Source organism: Bactrocera tryoni, chromosome 2 (assembly GCF_016617805.1).
Source record: "Bactrocera tryoni isolate S06 chromosome 2, CSIRO_BtryS06_freeze2, whole genome shotgun sequence".
NCBI classification, from domain to species: domain Eukaryota; kingdom Metazoa; phylum Arthropoda; class Insecta; order Diptera; family Tephritidae; genus Bactrocera; species Bactrocera tryoni.
The window spans coordinates 41,220,783-41,247,436 of NC_052500.1; the positions used below are offsets into that span (position 1 = coordinate 41,220,783).

At 37.1% G+C, this 26,654-nt stretch overlaps 1 protein-coding gene across 3 annotated transcripts in view; it reads left to right on the forward strand.

Annotated features, from left to right (window-relative positions):
* The window catches only part of LOC120767397 (MTOR-associated protein MEAK7), a 107,129-nt gene that overhangs the window by 69,643 nt on the left and 10,832 nt on the right, over positions 1 to 26,654 (forward strand). For all 3 annotated transcript variants that reach the window (XM_040093433.1, XM_040093434.1, XM_040093435.1), the window contains exons 2-5: positions 7,003 to 7,212; positions 7,273 to 7,588; positions 7,640 to 7,894; positions 7,950 to 8,068. In XM_040093433.1, the coding sequence (XP_039949367.1) occupies positions 7,003 to 7,212; positions 7,273 to 7,588; positions 7,640 to 7,894; positions 7,950 to 8,068 (900 nt within the window). The remainder of the gene's footprint in view (positions 1 to 7,002; positions 7,213 to 7,272; positions 7,589 to 7,639; positions 7,895 to 7,949; positions 8,069 to 26,654) is intronic.

A 26,654-nucleotide genomic window follows, 5' to 3' on the forward strand; every position in this document is an offset into this window, starting at 1 on the left:
TCGCCACGTTCGGTAACAAGCAAACGATTTCTATTTTTATTAAGCAGTGTTGTCACAGCACTAAATCCACGTTCACGCCAATATGACGATGGGAATGCTATCAAGAATCGTTGAACGATTCACCACAATCCAGGGTACAATTGCGAGATCGGTTTTTGTAGCCAAAATTCTTGGTAAACATTTTTGAACTTGATTTTTATTTCCTCGTTTGTTGTCAATTCTATAAGTTCTTCTTCCAGCTGAGGTGACATTGCTGTGTTGACATTTGAGAACGGATCCAACACCCAGTCTGGTATTTCCAAGTTCAAAATGTCCTGGTATCGTTCGGTGAAGTCAATGTGGAGGTTTTCCAAATGTTGGCAGTAGGCAAACAATTCGTCGTTACTGCATGATACTGATAAATTCGGAAAATTGTGAAACTCACGTCTGCTCAGATTCTTTTTGTGTAGAAGCAGTTTGGCTGCGAAAGCAGCAACGACGTTTTTTGTTTTAATTAAATTTAGTTTATCGCCTTGCAGTTGGAGATTCATGTCGTTGAACAATTTATACAGGTCTGTCATGTAAGTTATATCATTCTTTGATGTTATGAGCTTGTCTTGAAATTCTGTATCTTTAGTTTCCAAGAACTCTATAACAGAGTCAAACAGGTTGTAGAATCGAGTCAGACAATTGCCTCTTGATAGCCAACGAACTTCAGTATGAAACAACAAGCGGTTGAAATTCTCGTCGTTAGTAACACATCTGATGACATAATCTATCATTCAAAGAGCTGTTGCGGTTTTTATTGACTGCTTTGATGACATATTGCAGTGATTGAAATAGTTTTTCACTTAAGTTTCTAGCAACTAAATGTTGTCTATGAATAACGCAATGTACACCAATGACATCTGGAATTTTATTTTTTAAGTACGTTATGAAGCCTTTATGGCACCCTGTCATAGCCGGAGCGCCATCCGTTGCAACTGAAATAATATTTTTCAAAGGAATTTCTTTCTCATCGCAAAACTTTTCCAATATTTTGAATATGGTTTCGCCTTTTGTATCGGTCTCTAAATTTCTTACAAATAATAGTTCTTCACATATTTTCTCATCTTTAATAAACCTCACGCAAGACAACAACAATGCTTCATTAGTTGGTAAAGTGGACTCATCCAGCTGAATTAAAAATTGACTTGACCTCAGGTGATCGTACAATGATTCTTCAATGTTTTCAGCCATTTCATCAATTCGTCTTTGCACAGAATTATTACTCAAAGGAATTTTTCGGATAATATCTGCGGCCGGTTTATGAAGCACGGTAGTTATTACTTCATTTATTGCTGGCAATATTAACTCTTCTCCGATGTTATGTGGTTTGCCTTTTTGAGCAATTAACAAAGAGATATTGTACGAAGCTCGAAGTCCGTCGTCATCTTGCTTAGCAGCTTCTTCTCTAGGTCTTGAAAATATGCTACATTCTTGTCTCTCTTATCTGGATGCATTTTATTCAAATGATCTTGCAGTCGTGAAGGCTTCATTGCTTCATTCGAAAATGTTTTTAGACATAGAAGACACAAAGGCGAGGATGTGCTTGTGGGATTTTCAATGAATCCGAATTTAATGTATTCCGCACAGTATTGCCGTCTCTTCTTTTTTACTTCCGACATTGTTTTGCTTTGAGAAATACGTTTAACTTCGCGAGTAGTGTAAAGGAGGCGTAAGTAATGCTCATCTATTGCGCGCAAAACCACAAATGAATATAAAATAAATATTACATTGTTTATATAGGAATGCTTAAGCACAATTATTATATAGTAGTCCAAAAATATGAATTCTTATTTGTACTGTATTCAATAACAGCATAAACTTTGACAGCGAAGATGAAATACCGCTTGCCCAGCTACAAAGAATGGGTGCTGAAATACGTTCTGTAAGCCCTATTTGGAACAACGAAGCATGCAACTTGACAAAGGATTCGACTACTATATACATATGTATATAGAAAATAAGATGAAAATGGATTTGGATGGTAGAAGTCCCGTTGAGGTATTTGATACACTGTTTGATAAAGATGTTGTACAACTGATCATAGAACAAACTCATTTGTATGCTTCTCAAAAATATTCGCATAAATTTATATGCGACGAAGATGATCTAAAAGTCTTTTTAGGCATTTTATTTTACTCTGGATACCATTCAATGCCAAAAGAATCTATGTATTGGCAATTGGATGAAGACACGTTATCACCTCTTGCAAGCAATTACATTTCTAAAAACAGATTTTTGGAAATAAAACGCCACATTCATTTTACAAACAATAATGAAATTGACAAGTCTGAGAAAATGGCAAAAACTCGCCCACCGTCTATTATGCGAAAAGTTTCAAAGGTGGGGTTTTATGCACGAAAAGCTTTCATTTGACGAGGCAATGGTAAAATATTTTGGCCACCATTCAGCGAAACAATTCAGCAAAGGAATGCCCGTATGATTCGGATTTAAAAATTGGATGCTCACAAGTAGCTGTGGGTACTTGTACCATTTTGATACTTACTGTGGTGCTAAAAATGTTGATAGTGATACAAGACATCTTCCCCTTGGATCTCAAGTTGTGTTCGATCTAATAAAAACCATAAATAACCCAAGCGATTATATTATCTATTTTGACAATTTTTTCACAAGTTATGAACTTCTACGTATGTTGCGTGAGAAAAACTTCAAAGCCGTAGGAACAACGAGAGAAAATAGAACTAAAAAATGTCCTTTGAATCCAAAAAAATATTTCCAAAAACAAGCAAGAGGATATTTCGAGATCAAATACGACCACAATAATAAAATATTGTTGGTCAAGTGGAATGACAATAATGTCGTAACTATGGGAACTAATTTTAATACGGTTAAACCGTTGAAATACGTAAAGCGTTGGTCAAAACTGGAACAAAAAAAGATAAGTATACCTCAGCCAAATTTACTTTCAAATTACAACCACGGTATGGGCGGTGTTGATCTACATGATCAGGCCGTAAATGTATACAAAATTGGGATTCGAGGCAAAAAATGGTGGTGGCCGCAGTTTACTTCGATGATGTGCTCCACAATGGTAAACGCTTGGAAGCTGTACAAAGACGTGAATAATAGTACCAAAGATTTGCTTGTGTTTCAACGTGACATTACGCGATACTCCCTACGACACTACACATTGAAAAGATATTCTAAGCGCGCGTTACTCCAAGTGTTTCTACAGCTGGAGGATCACATTTTCCAAAGAGAATCCTCAAGCCTCTTAGATGCAGAGTCTGCCATTAACGAATCAGGTGGATTTGCGAGCTATGTGGTACTGCTTTGTGCGTGGAACGCGACACTTTTGACCATTGTACTCGTGTGGGTACAGCAAAATTTTGTTTTTTTTTTTGTTCATCTCTGCGATGGTATAAATCAATAAAAAACTGAAAATTTTAAATAAACTTATTTTTTGACTCCTTGGTTGTAAATGGCTTAAGAGAGAGAGAGAAAACGTAAGATAAATAAAGGAGAGAAATAGTTGGATCGCGATATACATACATATGTATATGTATGTACATACATAAATATCCACAGTTATGTTGTTTTTGTTTTTTTTCTTCTTCCTTTGCCCTTATGTTAAAGCGATCCCGCTTGTTGCTTTGTTAGCCCAAGGGGTATCACCAGAACTTGCAAGTAAGAATACTTGACTTTGAAAAATTTTGTTTTTTTTTGTAGTGTGCTTGGAGACAGATAGTTTAACAACAGTTTTTCAAAAATTTTCCTTAATACAGTTGATTTATGTATGTACCATATGTCTATGAATATATGTACACCCGCGGCCAAGCGTAACGGTACTTGTTGCGGTAATGGAATTTTTCCGTTAAGTTTTAACGAAGTGATCTTTAACTTACACAAATATAAAATATTAGAAAAAAAATAAGTTGTGTCAAAAAAGTAAAAGTAAACCAGAACTAAAAAAAATGTTAAAAAGTGTTTGGGAGGAGGAAATTTCAAGCAGTGCTTTGGAGAAACTTGTTGGGTCAATGCCTGCTCGTATCGAAGTTGTAATATCCGCTAGAGGTGGACCGACGCCATATTAGATTTCCCGTTATTCTTTTTGAATATGTTGTAATTCCATTTTCAATTGAAACAAAAAATTTTGTTAAGTTATTACAAGAATTAATAATAATGAAATCAAAGACTTGTGTGCAAATAAAAAAAGTTGTCTTAATTTAATTTTACAAATGGACCAGATTAAAGTCAACAGTTAACCAAATATATTCGACCCATCGATATATTCCCCGTATTCTATTAAATCCATAAAAAAGTTACCCAAAGAACGAAAAAATTGAAAATAGTGAAAAAAATCAAGTGGTCAGTTATGCTTGGCCGCGGGTGTATGTATATTAATTACGGAATATAAAATTTGGCGCGGGAAGTTTGATGGCCCATAAATTTTTTGTATCTATGTATATGCACATATGTATGTATCTTTTATACAATTGAGTACCTTTACTTATATGTGTACATATGTATGTATTTGCATTTTCTTTTTTGTTCGCCTTTGCTTATTTATTATGCGATCCTGCTTGTTGCTTTTTTAACCCAAGGGGTGTCACCAAAACTTGCAAGTAATAATACTTGACTTGAAAATTTTTTTTATTTTTTTTTTTTGATTTGGAAAAATTACAGTGTGCTTGGAAACATAAAATAAGCAATACGCAGGTACATGGAAAAAAAAATCATGTTTTTTGTGGTGGTTATTGTGCGGAGGTTATTATATGTGCACGCGATGGCTGCCAGTAGGGATTGTAAACTCTATTCTACTCGAGAATCGAGTTTTCTCGCAAAATAATCGATTTTTTGAATGTCAAGAATCGATTCTTAATCGACTTCGATACTGAAGATATTAATATTAAGAGCTCATCTTTTGAGTGACTTTCTTTTTCACATTTTCGAAAGTTTTTAGCTTGTTTTTCAGTTGAAAAAAAAAGGTTGACTCAGAATGACACACCCTATTAAACATATATATGGGCATAGATAATTTTATTAAAAATTTAATTGGAAAGGACTCACTTTTTCCTCCGCCAAGGGTTTTTGGGCAATACTTATGTGTTCTCTCTATGTCGTTTTTCTCTTTTTGGTTTTTATTCCTTCTCTGATGTTTTCCGTGTTGAGTTTGTAGTCTGTCCCCACGTTGCTTCTAGTCCTCGTTTGCTCTGACGTATGTTTTGGGGTTTTTGTCACTTAAATACGTATGTATGTATGTACGTATTTTCCTTGTTCTTTTAGTACTGCACCGCACTCTAGTTATGTGCTATTGAGCATTCTTTTATATATTTCTTTTCACAGTTTCTTTAGTTAGTTAATTTGTATTATATCGCGCCCGTTTATGTATTTTGTAGAGTTGAGGTTATTGGCCTTTGTTTTGTGTTATAACGCGCCCGTTTTTCTTCACTTTTTTGCACTTTTTAACTTTTTCGTTTTTTCTTTTAATTTTTAATTTTCTATTTTTCCTTTGTGGTGTTTTATCTTAGGTGCCTTTCTGAGCGGCTCGAAGGACCATTTGTTCGTTGCACTTAGTTTCACTGATTATGTGGGGGGAATACTTACGCTTTGATTATGTATCCCTTTGTGGGTTTTGTTAAATTAAAGATATATAAAAATGTTGCAATTTATATTTGTATGTATTTCCCTTTGCCGGCGAAACTTCAATATATGTGCTGAATGTGGTGTGGTGTGATGAATGTGAGTTGTGGGATGAATGTTGTGTGGAGGGGCGAGAGGCCATGAAGTCGTATAAACACCTTAAATCAACTAAGTGCATGGGATCTAACGGAAATTAAAAAACAATGTCAATATTTGCCGATTCTAGCAAATTTTCCTTCTGCCTAAATTGGTCTAAATGATGACTTATATCTAATCTATTTTTAAATGAACTATCAGTCCTAAGTTCTCATACGAGTGAGAAATACACTATCCATTCTTTACAAATACCTTCCTGAACGCATTTAGGGCAGCTATTCTTCCTGGCGTGTGACTTCACACCAGTTACAAATGCGCGAGCTGGTGCATCACAAACAAAAAGCGTTTTCGATACCCTCGCCTGGAAACTATTTCTAGAAAGTTGAGATCTAGATCTTTTGTGCATTTTAAAATGAAATTATGTTAAACTGTACTAAATTATTTGCTTACAATATATAAAAATGTAATTGAAAAATTATAAGAACTATTTGAGTCGCAACAGTGTGGTATTGGTATTTTTTGATAATTTTTTCATACCTTGGGTTACATTATTGGTATGGATGCCTAACTTTTTTGATGTTCCCAATTGTGAAAAAATTTTTCTCTATCCTCTTTATATTTATATTAGCATAGATAACACTAAAATTAACGAGTGCGACAATTTCAAAAAACAAGCATTGCTTTAACGTAATTTTAGCACTGCCCAGGCCGCTTTAAACATATAAAAAAACACATATATAAAATAAACATTTGTCAACCGCTCGCACTGGTTAAACATAATAGTTTCTTTTTATAAACCGACAATAATTTGGACCAACCGCACTGGCCATTTAATTAATTAACTATTATATATAGAATAATAATATTATATATAATTTGACAAAACTCACCAAACAAAATTGTGCTCCAGCTTCTGCTGTTGATGTTGATGTAATTGCAGATTTCTAAAGTGAGAGATATACATAGGAATTAATTATATTTATTTACAAATATTTAAAAAAATTTCCTTGCCTTTTTTCGCATTAGATTAGATCGCATTAGATATTAAATGCTGTAATGGAATTAAGTTATTAATTTAAAATATATTAATAATAAACAAATTTCTGGACTTACCTTCCTTTCGCGCTAGAAACACAAATCGCTCGAATTCCGAACTTAGCTCTTCCTTATTTTTTGAAAATATTTGATAATTGCCTTATTTCATTATAAATATCTGTTGAATAAAACTATTGCGATTTGATTTTGTTCATAGATTTTACACTTTTTTCAAATTTCTAGGGGTATTGGTCAAACATTATAGATCCTCATTTGGCTCAATGCACTGCAAATTTTATTTTCAAAAGGATACACTTTCCAATTACTCTTGGCCGGTATGCCGAACCGTATAATATAGTCGAGAGTGGAACAATCGATGATAAAGTAAATTTTTTAGCCTTGTCTTTGGAGCAAACTGATACAAATCAATACACAATAAAGGAATTGGAACATGTGAGATTCTGAAGATTTTTTATTGTGCACGTAAATTATTTGTTAATATTTGTTTACCAGTATATTTCAGCTGTTCTAAAAAGTTATTTAAAAATCGAGTCCTATCATTGCACCGAAGCGTTTGAAAATTGGAAGCAACATGGGTTTCAGTCGACAGATCGGACAATATTTGCATTTTCAAAAGGACTTATTCGCAGTATGTGTCAAGGCCATGATCATTACCTTAATTTAAGCCAGCTGGAGGAATGGCTGCAGATAAATCCAACATTTCTCATTATATGGAGAGAAGTTTTTAATGGCTTATATAGCAGAAATTCCACAAAGTCTCTAAAATCAAGCTGTTTTCCCTCCCCTAACATCTTACCAGTATTAGAAGGTAAATATTAAATTGTAAATTAAAAAATATATTAATTACTACTTTCCTTAGGACTAGCCGTTGGCACAAATTACACCCCAATCTTAGACATTCCACATGTGATTTTTGTGAATAGTAATTTGCCAAATGAACATAGAAACAAATGGCGCTTTTTATTCTCAGCACAAATAATGGGCGAAAGCTTTTCAACAATGTTAGGAAAGATTTTGAACCAGGGACCTACTCTTTTGGTTATCGAAGACGAAGATCGGTATTTGTTTGCTGGTTACAGCCCAGAGTCTTGGGCGTTAAAATCACATTTTTTTGGTATGATATGTGTACATAATTTTCATCAATTTCTAATAATTTACCTTTTTTTAAGGTAATGAAAGTTCACTTCTTTATACCTTGAGTCCAGCAATGCGATGTTTTAATAGCACGGGATATAATAACCATTACCAATATTTAAATTTAAATCAACAAACTATGCCGAACGGATTAGTAAGTAAGAATGTTTATGAATTATATAAAAACGCAATATATTCTACTTAGGGAAAATGCTTATTGCACCTACTACGGCGTTCAACTCTACTCAGTTGAATTGAAATTAAGAAATTCAACTTCAGGCCAAGCAACCTCTTTTTAGGTATTGCGTTGAAAATAGTAGAAGTTTTATAGATGTTGCTAACCTATAAACGGATGATTTGACAGCTGAAAATATTTAAACGAAAAATCAAAATTAATCAATTCAGCTCACGAAAGGGTTAATTATAAAAAAGGATATTAGGTTTCATTTAGTATATTCTTATTCTTTACTGGCGTATAAATCGCTTACGCGCTTAAAGTCGAGTTAATAACAGCGCGCCAGTTGTTTTTTTCTTTTCGCAAAGTAGCGCTAATTGGAGCTTCCAAGCGAAGCCAGGTTCTTCTCCACCTTGTTTGCTTGATGAAAGGAGATATTTCGTCTTGCCCTCGTTCACCACCAGACCCATTTGCTTTGCTTCCTTATCCAATCTGGAGATGGCGCGGATGTTTAGACCTTCGATATCAATGTCATCACCATACGTACACTCTTGTAGAAGATGGTACCTTTTCTATTCAGTTCTGTAGCTCGAATTATTTTCTCCAAAAGTAGGCTGAAGAAGCCACACGAAAGGGAGTCGCCTTGTCGAAAGGCTCGGAGAGGTCCATCCCGATCCTGACAATTTTGGTATTGCTCGACGTCAGTTTACACAGACGTATTAGTCATATTAGTCGCCATAAAGTCAGCTCTTTTTCGTGTTGTCATAAGCAGCTTTGAAAACGACGAAAAGGTAGTGAGTGTCGATTCCCTTTTCAGGGGTATTTTCCAAGGTTTGGCGCATGGTGAATATCTGGTCAGTTGTTGATTTGCTAGTCCCAAAGCCATACTGATAAGTTCCAATCAGTTTATTGACAGTGCGCTTTAATCTTTCACACAATACGCTCGATGGCACCTTATATTCAATGGTAAGAAGGCTTATCCCACTCTTCCCTTTTTGTGTACTGGGCAGGGCACACTTCAATTCCAATCGTTGGGCATCCTTGCGTCCGACCATATTCAACAAAGAATCTGATGCATACTCCTTATCAGTTCTTCGCCGCTGTGTTTGAATAGCTCGGCCGGCAATCCATCGTCCCCCGCCGCCTTGTTGTTCTTCAGACGGGTAATTGCTAATCGAACTTCTTCCTTCTGTTAGTCGACGCATCTTTTCGTAGAATCTTCGTTCGCTACTACTGTCGGCCAGCTCGTCAAGCTCTTCATACTCACGCATTTCGGCCTCTCTCTTTTTTTTGTCTGCAAATGCGTCTCGCTTCGCTTTTAAACTCTCGGTATCTATCCCATCCAGCACGTGTTGTGGTCGATTGTAACGTTGCAAAGTAGGCAGTCTGTTTTCTCTCCGCTGCGACAAGGCACTCCTCATCGTACCAGCTGTTTTTTTGCATTTCCCGAATACCAATGGTTTCGGTTGCAGCTGTACGTAAGGAGCTTGATATGCCGTATCACAGTTCCCTTAAACCGAGTTGTTGACGAGTGCTCTCAAAGAGCACGCGTGCAAGTCGAGTCGAAATTCGTTCGGCTGTCTATTGTCATTGCAACTTCTCGACGTCAAACCTTCCTTCCACAGAGGCGGGTGCGCATCTTGGCTTCAACAAGATAGTGGTCCGAGTCGATGTTAGGACTCCATACTCTAAAACACTGGGAACGTGTCTTCCGTCTTTGTTTGGTAGATTTTCGATCCAGAGACAGCCAGTTAGCTTGATGAATTTTCTTAGGCTGAAATCTAGTACCACAGATAACCATATTTCGTGCCCCGGCGAAGTCGATCGGACTCAACCCATTTGAGGATGTTTCCTCCTGGAGGCTGAATTTACCGACTGTTGTACCAAAAATACCTTTTTGGCCCATCCTGGCGTTAAAGTCGCCAAGCACGATTTTGACATCGTGGCGGGGGCAGCTCTCATAAGCGCGCTCCAAGCGCTCATAGAAGGCAACTTTGGTCACATCGTCCTTCTCTTCCGTCGGGGCGTGGGCGTAAATCAGTGATATGTTGAAGGACTTCGCTTTGATGTGGATTATGGCTAGACTTTTATCCACCGGAGTGAATGGCAGTACTCGGCGACGGAGTCTCTCTCCCACCACGAATCCAACACAAAACTTTGCGCTCCTTTATATGGCCACTGTAGTAAATGTCACAAGGACTTACTCGTCTCTGTCCTTGTCCTGTCCATCGCATTTCTTGCACGGCGGACATCAACCAGCTAAGCAGCGGCATCTTTCCAATTAGGGGATCGGACATTCCAGGTGCATGCCCTAAAATCGTAATACTTAGTTCGCTTGCCATGATCGTCATCAAAAGGAGGGTCTCTAATTCGAGGCTGTTTATACTTTTTCATTGAGGCGTTTTTTACGTGGCGGGTCACAACCCTGTGGAGGGGATGTTTCGCCCTCTCACTTTAGCTCGCCTTCAAACAGTTGTTCTAAGGCTACCCAAAAAAATTGTAAACAATAAATATGTAGTTGTGTGTTATTGAAAAAATAAGTGCAATTTTTTTAAATACTCTAAAGTTAATGTATTTTCATTGCAAAAAAGCCATTTGGTTAAAGTCTCCCTAAAATCCTCACATGAAATGAGGAATTTCCTGCTTTTTCGGAAGAAAAATTGTTAAACATTTTTTGTTTTCCATTTCATTAATTCATTTTTTAAGTCATTTTGACAGAATATTTTGAAAAGCTTTTGTGTAAAAGCTTTTAGCAAAGTTTTTAACCTTTGTTTTTTAGCTGTGTTTATACAAATACCACAATGAAACATCATAGTATTGCAGCAAAATACTACATTGCTCATATGGTATTTTGTCAGTATTTGGTGACACACATATGGTATTGTTACTACATGTCTGTCTCAGGTATAAGTGAAACATACACTCCGGCTCATTAAAAAAAAACAAAAAAAACAAAAAAAAGCATTTGAGTGATTTTGTTGGTATTTCTGGAAAAGCCCGTTATCAAATGACAAGTATTTTGATGTTTCAATATTTATTGTGGTTAAAGTACAAAAATTTAATTGAAATTAATATTATGTTACGAGTAATTGGTGAAGTAAGTTGATGTGAAAACAATGGTTTTAATTACAATGCGAAAGATAGACATTATTGTGTCTAAAAAGCCACAGATGACAAATGGTGCCTATTTCTCGAAAAGTTGAATGTAGCGAATCTTAAGTGAGGAGATTTTGAAACAAATCGAAGAAAGAAGAAAACTTCAGAAATTGCTGCGGAGCATTCACGAGTTATGATGTTGGCAAAATAATTATAGTAGACGGTACTGTAAACTCAGCAGCTTACGCATAATTAGTAATAAGAGGTGTTTTACCTTCCATCAAGGCTTAACTGTACGAGCTCAGTGAAAAGTAATTTTTACAATACGCAAAGGTAAATAAATCTTCTGCATAATCTTTCTCTTGAACAAGGATCATCAGATGACGTCCTTGTCCATGCCTCCGCACCATAAAGTATGACGGGAATGATTAGAGACTTGTTGACTTTGGTCTTTGTTCGTCGAGAGAGGACTTTACTTTTCATTTGCCTACTCAGTCCAAAGTAACCTCTGTCGGCAAAATGATTATGTGTTGAATTTCGGGGCTGATATTGTTGTTGGTGTTGATGTTGGTTCCAAGATAGACGAAATTATCCACGACTTCAAAGTTATGACTGTCAACAGTGACGTTCGAGCCAAGTCGCGAATGCAATGACTGATGACAGGAAATATTTCTTTTGTTCTCTTTCACAACCATACCCATACGCTTCGCTTCCTTATCTAGCATGGGAAAGCGGCGTGGTTGTTGAGGCCTGATATCAATTCCATTGTTAGCAGCTGTACATTTTTCGTTTTCGTAGAATTTTCGAGCATTACCCCTGTCGATCAACTTTTCAAGCTTTTCATATTTAGACATTTCGGCCTTTTTCCTTTTTTGTCTGCACACGAGTCTCGTTTCCCTCTCCAACTCTGGGTATCTATCCCTCCCCGCCCGTGGTGTGTTCGATCGAAACTTTGTGAGGTACGCTGTCTGTTTTCTCTCCACTGCAACAGTCTTCATCGTAACATCTGTTTTTTTTTCACATTTTCAAAAACAAAAAGTTTCGCTTGCATCTGACGTAAGGAACTTGACGTGGGACGGCATCAGTTCCCTTATAGCGAGTTGCGAGTCAGAGAGCAGGAGTGCCTCTTACTTTTTTTGACTGCATATGCGTCTCGTTTCCCTCTTCAACTCTGGGTATCTATCCCTCCCCGCTGGTGGTGTGGTCGATCGCTACTTTGCGAGGTAGGCTGTTTGCTTTCTCCCCACTGCAACACGGCAGTCCTCTCGTAACAGCTATTTTTCGACATTTACAAAAAAACAATTGGTTTCGCTTGCATTTCTGAGCAGGAGTGCAAGTCGAATAGAAAACCGTTTCGTTGTCGGTTGTGAAAGAAGTTTCTCGAAATCGGCGAGACGTGTCGTACATGTATTACAACATGATTGGTCTGGTTACGAACTAAGTAGCTTGATGGATTTTCTTGCGCTGGAATCTAGTTCTAGAGACAACTATATTTCCGTCCCTGTCCGTCCGTCCTGTGAAGTCGATCAGCCTTAACCCATTTTGAGAGGTTTGGCTATGGGGGCTGAATTTTCCGACTGTTGCACCAAAGGCGCCTTCTATGCCCACCCTGGCGTTAAAATTGCCAAGCACAGTCATATCTTTGGCTACCGCATCTTACACAAGGATTACTCACGTCTCCAGGACCCGCGGCGAGGACGCAAGAGTAAGAATTGGGTATAGTCCTAAACCTGTAACTGCATAACCTCACAACCATAACTATACCCCAGTATTCCCCCATGTTTTAGGAGGCCGATAATTAAGAATTACAATTACAGAGGGCAGGACTTTAATTAGCAAGGACTGGCAGCGAGGGAGTCACATGCTATTTATATATGTATATAAGTTTTTATAGCTATTGTCGGAAATTATTGAAAAATATGAATATCATGTATTAAAACCGGTTGACCTTAAAACATTATGTAATAAAAAGGATGTCTCGAAAACCTTAATTACAAATATAACCGCTAACTTAGCTTTAGTTATTATAACTAACGTAACTAATACTTTTAAACAAGTCTCAAAGCGATTAAATTTTAGCCAAGAAAAAAGCCAACCTGAGCCTATACAACAATTACAGATACTTTTTCAGTTAGCATACAATTATGAAAAAGTAAAATGCGTAATAGGAACAGGCACTTTTTATCACTAATGAATGAAAATAGTTCAGTAACAAAGGAGATTCTTACTTCTTCCTCAAAAACTTAACAAAGACGCTGATATGACTTGAAACTTGTCAAATCTGGTGGACAAAATATTTTGAGACGAAAAAGGAATAGGGAAAAATAAATATTGGCAACAACACTGTAAATATTAATGATACAACTTTCCTATTTGAGGGTGCAATAATATTAATTCATTTTAGAAATTAAACGGGTCGCTTATTGAAACCCAAATTTTAAAATGATCAGATTTCAAAAGAAACAACAGACAGACAACAGATGCTAGTAGGACATTAACGTGTTCTACCCCGCGTGGACCACTGATGGTCCACGGGCACTGCGCTTATCTGGCGACGTGGACCACCGATGGTCCCCAAATATAAGTATATACTTTTAATTTAAAAACCATACCACAAAGAGACAGTGCTAAAATAAAATAGAAACATAGATAAAATAATTATGAGAAAAACCACCGAAAAGAAGCTTTTGGCTAATTTTTGGGTAGTATCATATTTTCGACCTTATCTTCATGGCACACAGTTCAATTTGTAAACTGATCACAAAACTACTTAAATGTTATATGCAAAATCGCATTTCAAAGACGTAAATCCTATGTCAAAGAGATGGTTATTAACATTAGGATATTACGAAATGGACATATAATAAATCCACGAGAAGGATAATAAAATACCAGACTTCCTTAATAAAAAAATTTTAAAACTGCGATGAGCGGATTATAAATAGCTTGCTGTGATTTATATTGGGTTGTCAAAAAAGTCTTGCGGTATTTTTATTGATTTTTTTTTTTATTGAAATTGAAATGAATTTTTGATGACTCATGCCCAGCTACCGATGCTACGGCTGCTACTATGCCGGTCTCTTTCGACCAATTCTGCGATTTTATCGCAATTTTCGACGACAGGCCTTATGGAGCGTGGCGCATCTTCGACCACCTCTACACCAGAACAAAACGTTGAAACCATCGTTGTGCGGTGGAAATGGAAACTGTATCGGGTCCATAAACTGCACAAATTTTATTGGCGGCTTGAGATGCATTTTTGCCTTTATCGTAGTAGTACTGTTAAATATGCCGTATTTTCTCTTTATTTGCTCCATGTTTGCGACGCTATAACTCACGAACGACTTAAAAGAAGCGACAATTAAACACGTGTTAGCGCGTGAAATGAGCTTTCCAAAAAGGTGTAGCATGACCCGATGCGACGAATAAAACTAGAACTACGCGCTTTCAGCGCCAACTAGCGAAAATACCGCAAAACTTTTTTGACAACCTATTATTATTTATTATTCAGTATAAAGTTTTGGGAGTCTGTCCGCAAGCTCAGACCCGAAGAAAACTCACCTTGCTCTATACTTTCAACATCCCTCGAGCTCTCCATAGGATCTTTCTAGACTCCTCCCATCTCGTTTTCCGATGCTAGGCGATCTGCACCATTAGTCTCATAGGCAGTGATTCTCACCTCCGTAATTGATCTCCCCGCCACTTTTTTTGCAGCGGTTCAATCGATTTCTTTTTTAGCAATAACAGAGTCTGCTCTATTCCAGATTCTGCTACGGGGATCTCGAAAGACTTAATGAATTTGAACCCCTCTATAGACAGATTCAAATTAAAGGCTTAAATGAACTGCATTGGTGTAACCGGGATCGAGACCCTTGCCCTTGTTAAAGTTTTCGACCCATAAGTGTAGTGGAATGTATGTCCACTTGCGCATAGGCCGAGCTACGAAGCTGTCTTATTACGGAGTGCGCAACGTAACCGTAAGTTCCGTTCGAGACTCGGCTATTTAAAATCCCCGGCCCATGTTGATCTTCGGCACAGGTCGCATGACACCTTGATCTAGCCCTTTTTCATACCCCAACCATAGTAACTATCTAGTGTTAATGAGGAGTAACGAACACCCAGATAAAAAATCAGATCTTTGCAGGAAACCTTCCAATTGAACCGTATCGTATTCGTTAGGATACTGTGGTGGACTGGTGATAGTCGGCGCCCTCGGGGAGTGTTTTGCGTGGGATTTTTGCTAACCTATTAATAACGGTAGCAAAAACTTATGGACGTGTAGAGATTTCTTCTTTTCGCAATTTGGCGCCAATACGAGATACCAAGTGCAGCCAGGTCTTTCTCTACCAAATCTCTCCAACGGTAGGCTTTAATTTTCCACACAATACACCCGATTGAACTTTATTTGCGATGTTGGGAGGCTTTTCCCACGGTAGTTAGTGCAGATTGTGGGGTCTCCCTTTGTGTGAATTGGGCAGAGCACACTTAAATTGCAATCGTCGGGCAGGCTTAAGTCAGGCCATATTCTACAAAAAAGATGTATGTTCCTTATCAGTTTTGAATAGCTTGGCCGGCAATCCATGGGCCCCAGCCGCTTTGTTAATCTCCAGACGGGTAATTGCTATTCGAACTTCTTCATGGTCGGGCAATGGAACGTCTGCTCCATCGTCATCGATTGAGGAATTTGGTTCCCCATATCCTGGGTTTAGGCTTTCACTACCTTTCAGCAGGATGGAGAGGTATACCCTCCATAATTTGCTCCGGTCTTGAAACCTTCTGTTAGTCGCCGCATCTTGTAGAATTTTCGAGCATTACTCCTATCGGCTAGCTTGTCAAGTTCTTCATACTCACGCATTTCAGGCTCTTTTTTTTTGTCTGCAAATGCGTCTCGCTTCTCTCTTCAGCTCTCGGTATCTACCCCATCCCGCACCTGGTGTGATCGATTGTAACGTTGCGAAATAGACAGTCTGTTTTCTCTGCACTTCGACACGGCACTCATCATCTTACCAGCTGTTATTTTGCATTTTCCGAAAACCAATCTTATCTTATGAATTTTCTTACGCTGAAATCTAGTACCACAGATAACCATATTTCGGGCCCTGGCGAAGTCGATCAGCCTCAACCCATTTGGGGATGTTTCATCGTAGAGGTTGAATTTACCGTCTCAAACCCAGCGCACAACCCTTGGAAGAGATGTTTCTCACTTTATCTTGCTTGTAAACAGATGTTTGTTGGCTACCCAGAGGATACTAGGTCTAAAACTAGAAGTCGTCAGCTGCTTGAGCTACTTTCAAGTGAATGGCGCTCAGAGAACTTGGAAGTTATAAAAATGATAACTTAAACACAAAAAAAATCTGATAGGAAATTAGGAATGGTGATGATAGTGTATGATGAGTACAGACAGAAAGCGGAAGAACGGCTGCCTTCGAAGACTTATGCGATGCGTTGTATAATTTGACATAAAAGGGCTTACTGAAAGTTTACTTTCGCAGTAATCAAATAGTTTCATAATAAATAATTTCCATTTTAATATTCTTGCCAGCATTATGTCATGTCAAAAAGCATTAACTTTATTTGTGATGCGTGATTTTCTTCTTCGCTGCGTAACGACTACCAGGTTTGTCAAACCGCGTCAAGTGATCCATGAAAATTTCGAAAAATCTCCGACTTTGAAAATTAGTAGTTCATTAGGAAGGGGACCAGAAGCATATCCCGTGGTATTTCCTCAAAATTATTTTTTTTGTTAAAGTTATTGAAGATTGAAATTTAGAGCATGATGAAATTGTAAAATTTTTTTCTTATAAACTACTAAAGATAAATCGATGAAATTTTGTGAAGTCAAAGAAAAATGCTATATTATAGATGTTACATTATAGATATTTTTTCACGATCCATTTGTTTAAATAATAAAATTTTACATACTTTTTTATATAACAATTGATATTTTTAAAGTGTTCTTCGCGCTAAAAAAATCGAAAAGTATATGACACAACGCAGAAAATATTCACCTTTAATAATCTGTAAAAGACCATACCATTCCAAAGATATTGAATTTTTTGTATTGAAGCAGAAAGAGACTATTTTGAATAAAATAAATTGATTTTGCCGAAAAACCCATTTGTTCTGTTTTTTTTTAATCCTGTTTACTTTGGAACGCTTCTTGTATATATAAATGATCAGGATGAACAGAAATGTTGAAATGCGGGTGATTTTCTGTTTGTCCGTCCGTCCATGCAAGCTGTAACTTGACTATAATTTAAGATATTCTGATGAAACTCGGTATGAGGGTTCATTACCACAAAAAACATTACGACTTTGTGGATGGGTGTAATCGGACCACACTCACGCCATTACCCGAAAACATATAAAGTGTCATAACTAAGCACTAACTTAAGATATAAAACTGTAATTTCGCACCTGAGGGCGAAACATTTTGAAAAAGTTGGCGTGATCCAGCCCTCTAATAAGTTTAATGTACTTATCATAAACCTCAAAAGTCACAACAACCAAATTTACCCGACTTAAATATAATAGGAACTCCTACTGACAGTATGAAAAAGGATGAAATCAAATGACAATTCCGCTCACTCCTCGTAAAACGGTATGGTTATAAACTAGTAACAGCGCGATAAATCAATAAGTAAATACGCCAGAGACGTTAAAATTTACCTCCGAGATGGTATGAGAAGGCTTTGTGGGAGCCGGGGTGAAAATTTGACAACGGGCGTGACACCGTCCACTTTTTGGTGAAATCACATATCCGACCGACCGTTTAGACTAAACGTAGTACGTGGCATTCTTCTCATATTCTTATGTCATAGTGCGAAATCGGATTACAACCACGCCTACTTCCCATATAACAATTTAAAATTCCATTTAATTTTTTTACATTTCAGTGTACAAATCAAGAAGTATTTAATATAACGGAATAAAAATGGGCAATATTAATTCTTTTAAAGTATGGCCTTATGACCAAAAATTTCCCAAATCCAAACCAGAACTGTTTAAGCCCCCAAATACCGGAAATCTGGAATCAAGTATCCTTTGTTGACTTTTGACCGAAAATATCGGTCAATGTAACGGTAAATAAGATTGGGCGGAAGCTTGACCTACCTAGTATCAGGATTTTCGAACATCCGGCTCACTTTACTCCATGTGATTGTTGATTGTATGTAAAGTACCCTAATGATAGATAGATGAGGATTGCACTGCAATCTTGGTTGTATTGTGTCTTAATGAAATCCGTTTTTCTAACAAATCTTATGCCGAATATGTCGGTGATTGTATGAGTTATAAATATGTACATATATAATACTTATATAGTTTTGCGTTTGGTTGACAACCTTTATTTTTAATAACAGCCTTCACTCTTTGAGGCATAATATTAAGCAATTTGTTATCATTATTTTAAGTCTGTATCATTTACCCACACGTTCTTTATGTTGTCTTTAAGTGTAGCTGCTTTGGAATTTCTTCGGGAATAGACCTTTTATTTAAGGAACACCCAACAGTTTTCGATGGGGTTTAGGTCGGGTGTAGTCGCCCAAGGTAATATATTGACATCCTAGTTGTTAAGAAAATCAGTCGTTCGTGGGGAGGTATGGCAGGGCGCCTCATCGTGTATATATGTACATATGTGTATAGGGCTGCTGGAAGGTTCAGTGTTGCCAAATATGGTACAAAAACATGTTGAAGTACACTGATGTCCTGCTCACTATTTATCGTTCTCTCAACAAAATAAATTGGTCCTGGGCCTTCATCCGATATGCAGCTCCAAATCATTACACTGGGGGGATGTTTTATCATTTTTTAAATGCAGTTCTCTGCATAACGTTCACACGGCCTACGTTGCATAAATTGAATAGTTTCTGTTACTGCTTCTAGTCGGCATTCGTCGCTAAAGATAATCTTTGTTAAGAAGAAAATCATGTTATTTAGCAGTGTAACCCCCTTTCGGGGGTCGTTCATAACTTTTTATGTTTACCTTGTTCTAATCTCAATTTTGGTTTAATTTCAAGTTTTTTTTCTGAAAAGATGCGTTGAACTATCTCTTGCGATATTTTTACCTGGGCATCATTTAGCTCCTTTGTAATTTTTCTAGCTGGTTTGTGTGCGTTTTTAGAGCGAGCCTCACTACTTTACGCCGAATGCGTCCAGACATTTTCCTAATTTGGGCAGCACTTTGCCGCTTTCTTGTGTGGGCAACGGCACCATTTCTATTTGTTTTTTTTTCTCTATAGGATGTACTTTTTTTTGTTAGAAATGCCCCATTTCCTAAAAAGTATATTTTTCATTGCTTATATTATAAAGCTTCAGAAAACTTCAAAAAAAAAAAATACTTATCTAAAAATAAAACTATGAAATCTCTAAAATAATAGTTAAACACTTATACAAAATTCGGTTTCTTCCACTACGCCACTCAATTTATCTTTGATGAGTTAGAAATCACAAATGCTAACTCCAAGTGAAGTAAACATTTCAATATGATTTCGTATTTAAGTCCCGCTAATTGCCACGGTACATTTTTTTTTTATATTTGACACGTAGTAACATGTGCACAGTCTATTTAATGCAAAAAAAAACTTTCACAAAACGTTGTTCGGAAATTTTTACACATAGTTACCATGTTTCTAATGGGTTGGCGGGGTACTGTACACCTTAAGGTATTTCCCTGGCTTTGATTGAACGACTCGAAAGAATCTTAAAGGAGGGAGAAGTTACGTCAAGAGCTCCTCAAAACCCTACATTCTTTCAAAATAATGCATAATATTGCCAAGCCGCTATGAAAATTAACGAAAACAATGAAGTATTCTATACAAAAAATACATTGTCGGACAATAACCCATGCATAAGAGGGTCAATGGATTCTATGATTGAATATACATATTCAACTACAAAGTACATATGTACACAGGTTGCTTTTTAAATTTTGTGATTATAGGACATAAACATATATTAATTATCGAAAATCGCTTTATTGTTTTTCAAAATATCCTTCATTACGTCAAACGTTTGAACCAATTTTCCAAGCACTTTTGCCACTCTGATTGAAGTGTCCCCAAAACATACGTTCTAAATGCATTATCCCCATCTTCAGGTGTCAAAAAACCTTGACCTCTTAAATTATTTTCTACGTATGGGCATATAAGGAGTTATTCGGTACCAAGTCAGAACTATACGGAGGATGACTCATCAAATCGATTAATCAGTGCTTAAAATTACAGTTTTTTCACTCGATGTGTGAGAGCTCGCATTGTTGTGGTGAAGATAGATTTGTCTTAGGCGGTATAGTTGCGACATGTGCAGTTTTTCCAAAAAAACCAGGGTAACATTAGCTTGGAAGTGCTCCGTGCGCGAAAAACTATTGTTGGAGTCGACTCATCTTGAAACACCCATACAATTGATTGTTGTTTACGTTCGGACCCATATGCGTAAATCTACTATTCATCGTCTTTCACGATGCCATAAACGTGTTTGTGTCGTAAAAAAAACCTGTATTTCAAACGTTTTGAGTGTTTGTCAGAGCGGAAAAAAAATAAACTTTATTTAAAATTAGTTTGGAAAAAAAATATTTCTTTTCCAAACAAATTATCAGGAACCAATCATAAAAAATTAAATAAATTCCATTTGTTGATTGGTGTTATAGTGTTTGTAGTGTCTACTGATGTCAGATCCTGAGCTGGTCTGCTGGCAGTTACCAACAAAATGGCTGACAGCACCCTCTAAGCGCAAAGGGATATTTCCGAAGGCAGCAGTTAAAATGTGGGGCTCACTTGAACTCAGATATAGAAGATTCTGACACTGATTCATCAGAAAAACAAAGGAAAATGCGTCAAAAAGCAAAAACAACTTCGGAAAATTCCACTTCTCAAGCGGCCAGTAGCTCGAATCGCTGGCTGAAAGTTCTCCACCACAGAATGTTAATAATATGGAAACGACTGAAGAAGCTGCAGGTATAGTCACGTTTACCTACAAGTCAGTCAGAGATGGCAAATTAAGGCTTATGTCAATGATAGTGATAGCTATAGAAAAGTGCAAGAGGAGCGTGCGTATAAAGCAGTGCTGAAGGGTCTTCATTATTCGACTCCTCTACAATATGTACATCAAGAGTGACCGTGCCAATCAAAAACACTTAGTTTTTCACCTCACTAATGACAAAAATTATGTACAGTTCCTCAATGATCGAATGTTTGCGGTTTGTTAACTTATTTAAGGATATAAGAAAAAATTAAACCAAAATTAAATCGGAATACTTTTTATTAAAAAAACAAATTATAATTCATTCAAAAAGTGAAACAAAACAAAGATAAAGTGTTTCGATCATTAATTTGAGCTTGACCTCAATATTTCGTATAGCCACCTCTTGCTTGCAGAACGGCTTTTATTCTGGTAGGCATGCTGCTAATTAGTTTCTATCAGGCTTCTATTGTGATTTTGTTCCAGTGCGCTGTCACTTGTTGCAAAAGTTCGTCAAGATTTCGAGGAACTGAATCACCACACCAAGGACCTTTTGAGTTCTCCCCAAAATTGTTCTATTGGGTTGAAGTCCGGTGACCGCGGTGGCCAATCGAGAACTTTAATTTGTTTATCTTGGAACCAACTTTTCGTAACTCTTGCGGTATGTTTGGGGTCATTATCCTGTTGAAAAGTTGAATTTTCAACATTGAGATCCCATTGACTCAAGCTTCTTAAGAGGTTTTGATCTAAAATATGAATATAATCGTTTGGAGTAATTCGTTTATATTCCTATGACATTTTCCAATCCCATTCCAATTCATACAACCCCATAGCATCAACGAACACCCACTGCCTCCAATCTGATCCAAAGCGATTTATTTTGGGCTCGTCAGACCAGATCACTTTCTTCCAATCTTTGATTGTCAAATTTTTATATTTTTTTGCGAAACATAGCCACAATTTTTTATGGTGGACGTAGAGCAATGATTCCTAAAATTTTTTTTACGTACAAAATGGAACTTTATGAAAAAAAATTAATAATAATGTTTTAATGTAAAACAAAAATGAAATGTAATATAATTCTTTTGTTTCTACCGACAAAATATGTGCACATCCAACATTTGCTTCTATACTCAAATAATTGATCGAATGAGTTTTCGCGTACAGTTACGCCCAATGAACTCAGCGAAGTAAATGAGGTCAACGACACGCTATGCAGTTACAAAGAATGGAAATATTAGCGGTACTATTAACAGTACTCTTAGTACAGTACAACATTTTATTTAACATCAGCAAAGAAATATTTAAAAAGTTGTGCACACTCGATCAGTAAATTGAGGAACTGCATATAAATAAAACACAAATGTCATTTTTTATTGACCTTGAGACCAGCGTCAACAAAAAAATTTATTTTCGATGTGAAAAGGCTTTGTCGAGAAGTTGTATGTTTCAAATCACCAAGAAAATCCAGTGTCATAGATACCAAGAGTTCGGACAACAACAACAAACCGTTTAGGTGTGTTAAATGTGCACAAAATCATCCAACATCTGATAGCACAAAATCGAAAGAAACAGCAGCCTGCTCTGTGCACTGTGGAGAAGGCCACACTGCATCCTCTAAAGGTTTTTAAACTAAACTGATACTACCTTTACACGTTTGTTTCGGAACGGCCCTGAAGTCCAGTCATGTAACCCTTCTCAACACATGTCCTCGTTAGTCGTTAATGAGAAATCAATATTGAAACAAGTGAGGAAGAGCTAAGTTCGGGTGCAACCGATTTCATCCATTTTCACACTGTCAGTAGACGTTCTTATAAGATTTGTACTCAGCAAATTTGGCTGTTGTAGCTTGAGTGGTTTAGGAGATATCTTCATTAAACTTGTTAGAGGGCGGGCCACGCTCGATGGTCCGATTACGCCCATCTACGAACTCGAAATTGTTTTTTGCACTAAGAAACCCACATATCAAATTTCATCGAGAAATCTCAATTTTTACTCAAGTCACAGCTTGCACGGACGGACAGACAGACAGTTACCCGGATTTCAACTTTTCTCGTCATCCTGATTATTTATATATATATATATTATCCTATATCTATCTTGATTAGTCTTAGGTGATATGTACAACCGTTAGAGGAACAAGACTAAAATACTCTGTAGCAACTGGTTGCAAGAGTATAAAAAGTGGAAATGCATATTCAGCAAATGGTAATGCTGATGACTGCTGAATTTACACAATTGGTAACTCAACTCATGACATCAAATGATCTATGCAAGTAAGACTTGAATGCCAACAGCTTATGCAAAAACAGCGCCGAAGTCGAACACTATGTTAAAACTAACAACTTCGATGATCTACTTGTAGCAGAAATTCATTCAGGATACGATCTTAAAAGTCAAATCACTCTAGTGGCAACGCAAGAGGCGGAGCTGCAGACATACGGTCAATGACAAATTTTATTCTTACTGGTGTATAGAAACTGGGCGAGCTTTGTAATAAACGACCGAATAGTTAGATATCAAATTTTATTTCGCATTATGGAATTCAAATTTTTCACTTCTGCCTTCTCAACATTGGTCCTGCACCAATGGCCTCTGCTGTTTAATATATATTAGCTTATTGTTTTGTCTAGCCGAGTTCCAAAGATTGTGTGCTGAATTTCCTGGTTTAACAGCAACCCGAAACGCCTCTAGGGATTTGTTGCGCACTTTTCGAGAACATGCCATGCATGCCGAAGACGTCTCTTCTTTCTGAGCTTCGTTATTGAACCAGAGATGTCTGTTCCGATTGTGGACGCTCTGTGTGATTTTAGCTTCTGGCGTACTTGTATGGGCAATATTGTGTGTGCTTCAAGACTTCCACAGCATAATCGATATCTACTTTAGAGGAAATAGCGATGTTGGGATCCCCACTTTCCTCTTGCCGTTTACGATAATTTAAAATGTTTGCCAATTTGTTTGGTGGGTTTATTCATTGCGAGTACCGGCGTATTTACTTCGAGCAGAACTGCGCTGTGATCAGAAAGGAGACCCGAACTGGAATTTTCGTTAGGTCAGATGGCCAGTAAGTTGGTTCACCAGTTGAATGACACATCAAACCATTGCAATTCCAAAGTTCTCAGTATTTGTGAGCTATGAACGCCACCACTTGTTTTTTGCATTAAAATCACTACCAGCAATGAATTTATTACTAAATTGGTTCATAATTTGCTCATACATGTCCTGCGATAGATTGTGTCGCGGAGGAATATACATGGCAGCTATCGTTAAATTTTCAAGAGGGCTGGGAAACATTACCATTGCTACCTGAACGCAAAGACATTATAAAGGTTGAAGTTCCGTGTACGAAATACCAGGGGTCGAATCGTTACATCCGTGAACGTATCACTCGTCACGTAAAAGCCTGTATTTCGTATTATGACATACGTGATCGTAGCGCTTCTATCGTAATCTGGCATGACGACATACGTGAACGAGTATAGTATAAACGTATCCGTTCGTTTGAATCGTCGTTCGAGCGCGAACTACCAATCGTGATAGACAAATTTATGGAAATGTGAGCAAAATTTTTTTAAATTTTAAGTGTTCTATAATTTTTAGTAATAAAGAACATAAACAAGAAACCAATGAATGGAATATCTCATTAAAAATTAAAAAAAATTTATTTATATGAACAAAATTGTTGTATTTTAGTTGACAATAAAAATAAAATTATTTACAAGGTTAAGGACATATACATTTTTTAATTAAATTTATTAAAGAATACTTTATTTGATCTCTTATCGTTTGGTCGATTGCGGTGAAGCGGTTCGCTACCCCGGTGTCCATTTCTTGTGTGTGATAAAAATCGCAATTTTGAGGGTCGCAACTTGTTGTAAGTTTTATGCAGATGTTATGTAATGCCTCAAACGTTAGCAAATCTTCCACTTTTGTGGGGTGATACCTTTCTCTCTTGCCAATTTCCTAAAATTCTCCACCGTCTTTTTAAAATTCCAATGCTTTGTTCAACGATACATCTACAAAGAAAATTTTGTTAATGAGGATTCATAATTTTTTGTTTATACCTACGCTATTGCTACGATCTCTCAGTTATCTCCGCACTATTTTTGTATCCCCATCACTTTCACTAGAGCTCAAATGAAAAAACAAAGTTGGATTCATTTTGATATTTAATTAGCTTTTGTTAGTTTATTGAAAATTTCGCAAAAGTTTTGACAGTTCCACATCTATTGTGACCTAAAAATACGATCCAAAGCATTGTGGAATTTAAAAACTATTGTGAATTGAAAATACATTACGATCCGTTTGCTATCGTATGTCATAATGCCAATCACCGAATACGATTGACGTATCACGTAATTTTTTTTCGAATGTTTGCCGATCCGTGCACGAATATAACGATTCGACCCCAGATTTTATTGGAACTGCAGCTCCGAATCTTGCGTTGCCACTAGAGTGATTTGATTTTATAAATTTTAAAATATGAAAGTTCATAGAAATGAATTGCTACTACAAGAAGAACATCGAAACCAAATATGATAAAATCAAGCCTTTTTCTCCTTTACATTTCTTCAGTTATTTGACATCAATACTGAAAGAAAGCTTAAGACATCAGCATGAAATGTGTGTGCTATAATTTCTTTTTCTTCTTTAGTGGCGTAGACTCCGCTTACGCGATTATAGCCGAGTTAACAACAGCGCGCCAGTCGTTTCTTCTTTTCGCTACGTGGTGCCAATTGCCTTCCAACGGGGTGGAGGTCTTTCTCTTCCTCTGCTTTCCCCGGTGGCTACTGCGTCGAATACTTTCAGAGCTGGAGTGTCTTCGTCCATTCGGACAACATGACCTAGCCAGCGTAGCCGCTGTCTTTTAATTCGCTGAACTATGTCAATGTCGTCGTATATCTCATAGAGCTTATCGTTCCATCGAATGCGATATTCGCCGTGGCCAATGCGCAAAGGACCATAAATTTTTCGCAGAACCTTTCTCTCGAAAATTCGCAACGTCGACTAATCAGTTATTGTCATCGCCCAAGCCTCTGCACCATACAGCAGGACGGGAATTATGAGCGACTTATAGAGTTTAGCTTTTGTTCGTCGAGAGAGGACTTTACTTTTCAATTGCCTACTCAGTCCGAAGTAGCACCTGTTGGCAAGAGTAATCCTGCGTTGGCTTTTCAGGCTGACATTGTTGGTGGTGATTATACTGGTTCCTAAATAGACGAACTTATCTACAACTTCAAAGTTATGACTGCCAACAGTGACGTGAGAGCCAAGTCGCGAGTGCGACGACTGTTTGTTTGATGACACTAGATATTTCGTCTTGCCCTCGTTCACTGCAAGACCCATTTGCATTGCTTCCTTGTCCAGTCTGGAGAAAGCGAAACTAACGGCGCGGGTGTTGAGGCCAATGATATCAATATCATCGGCATACGCCGTACACTCTTATAAAAGATGGTACCTTCTTCATGATATCAATATCATTGGCATACGCCGTACACTCTTATAAAAGATG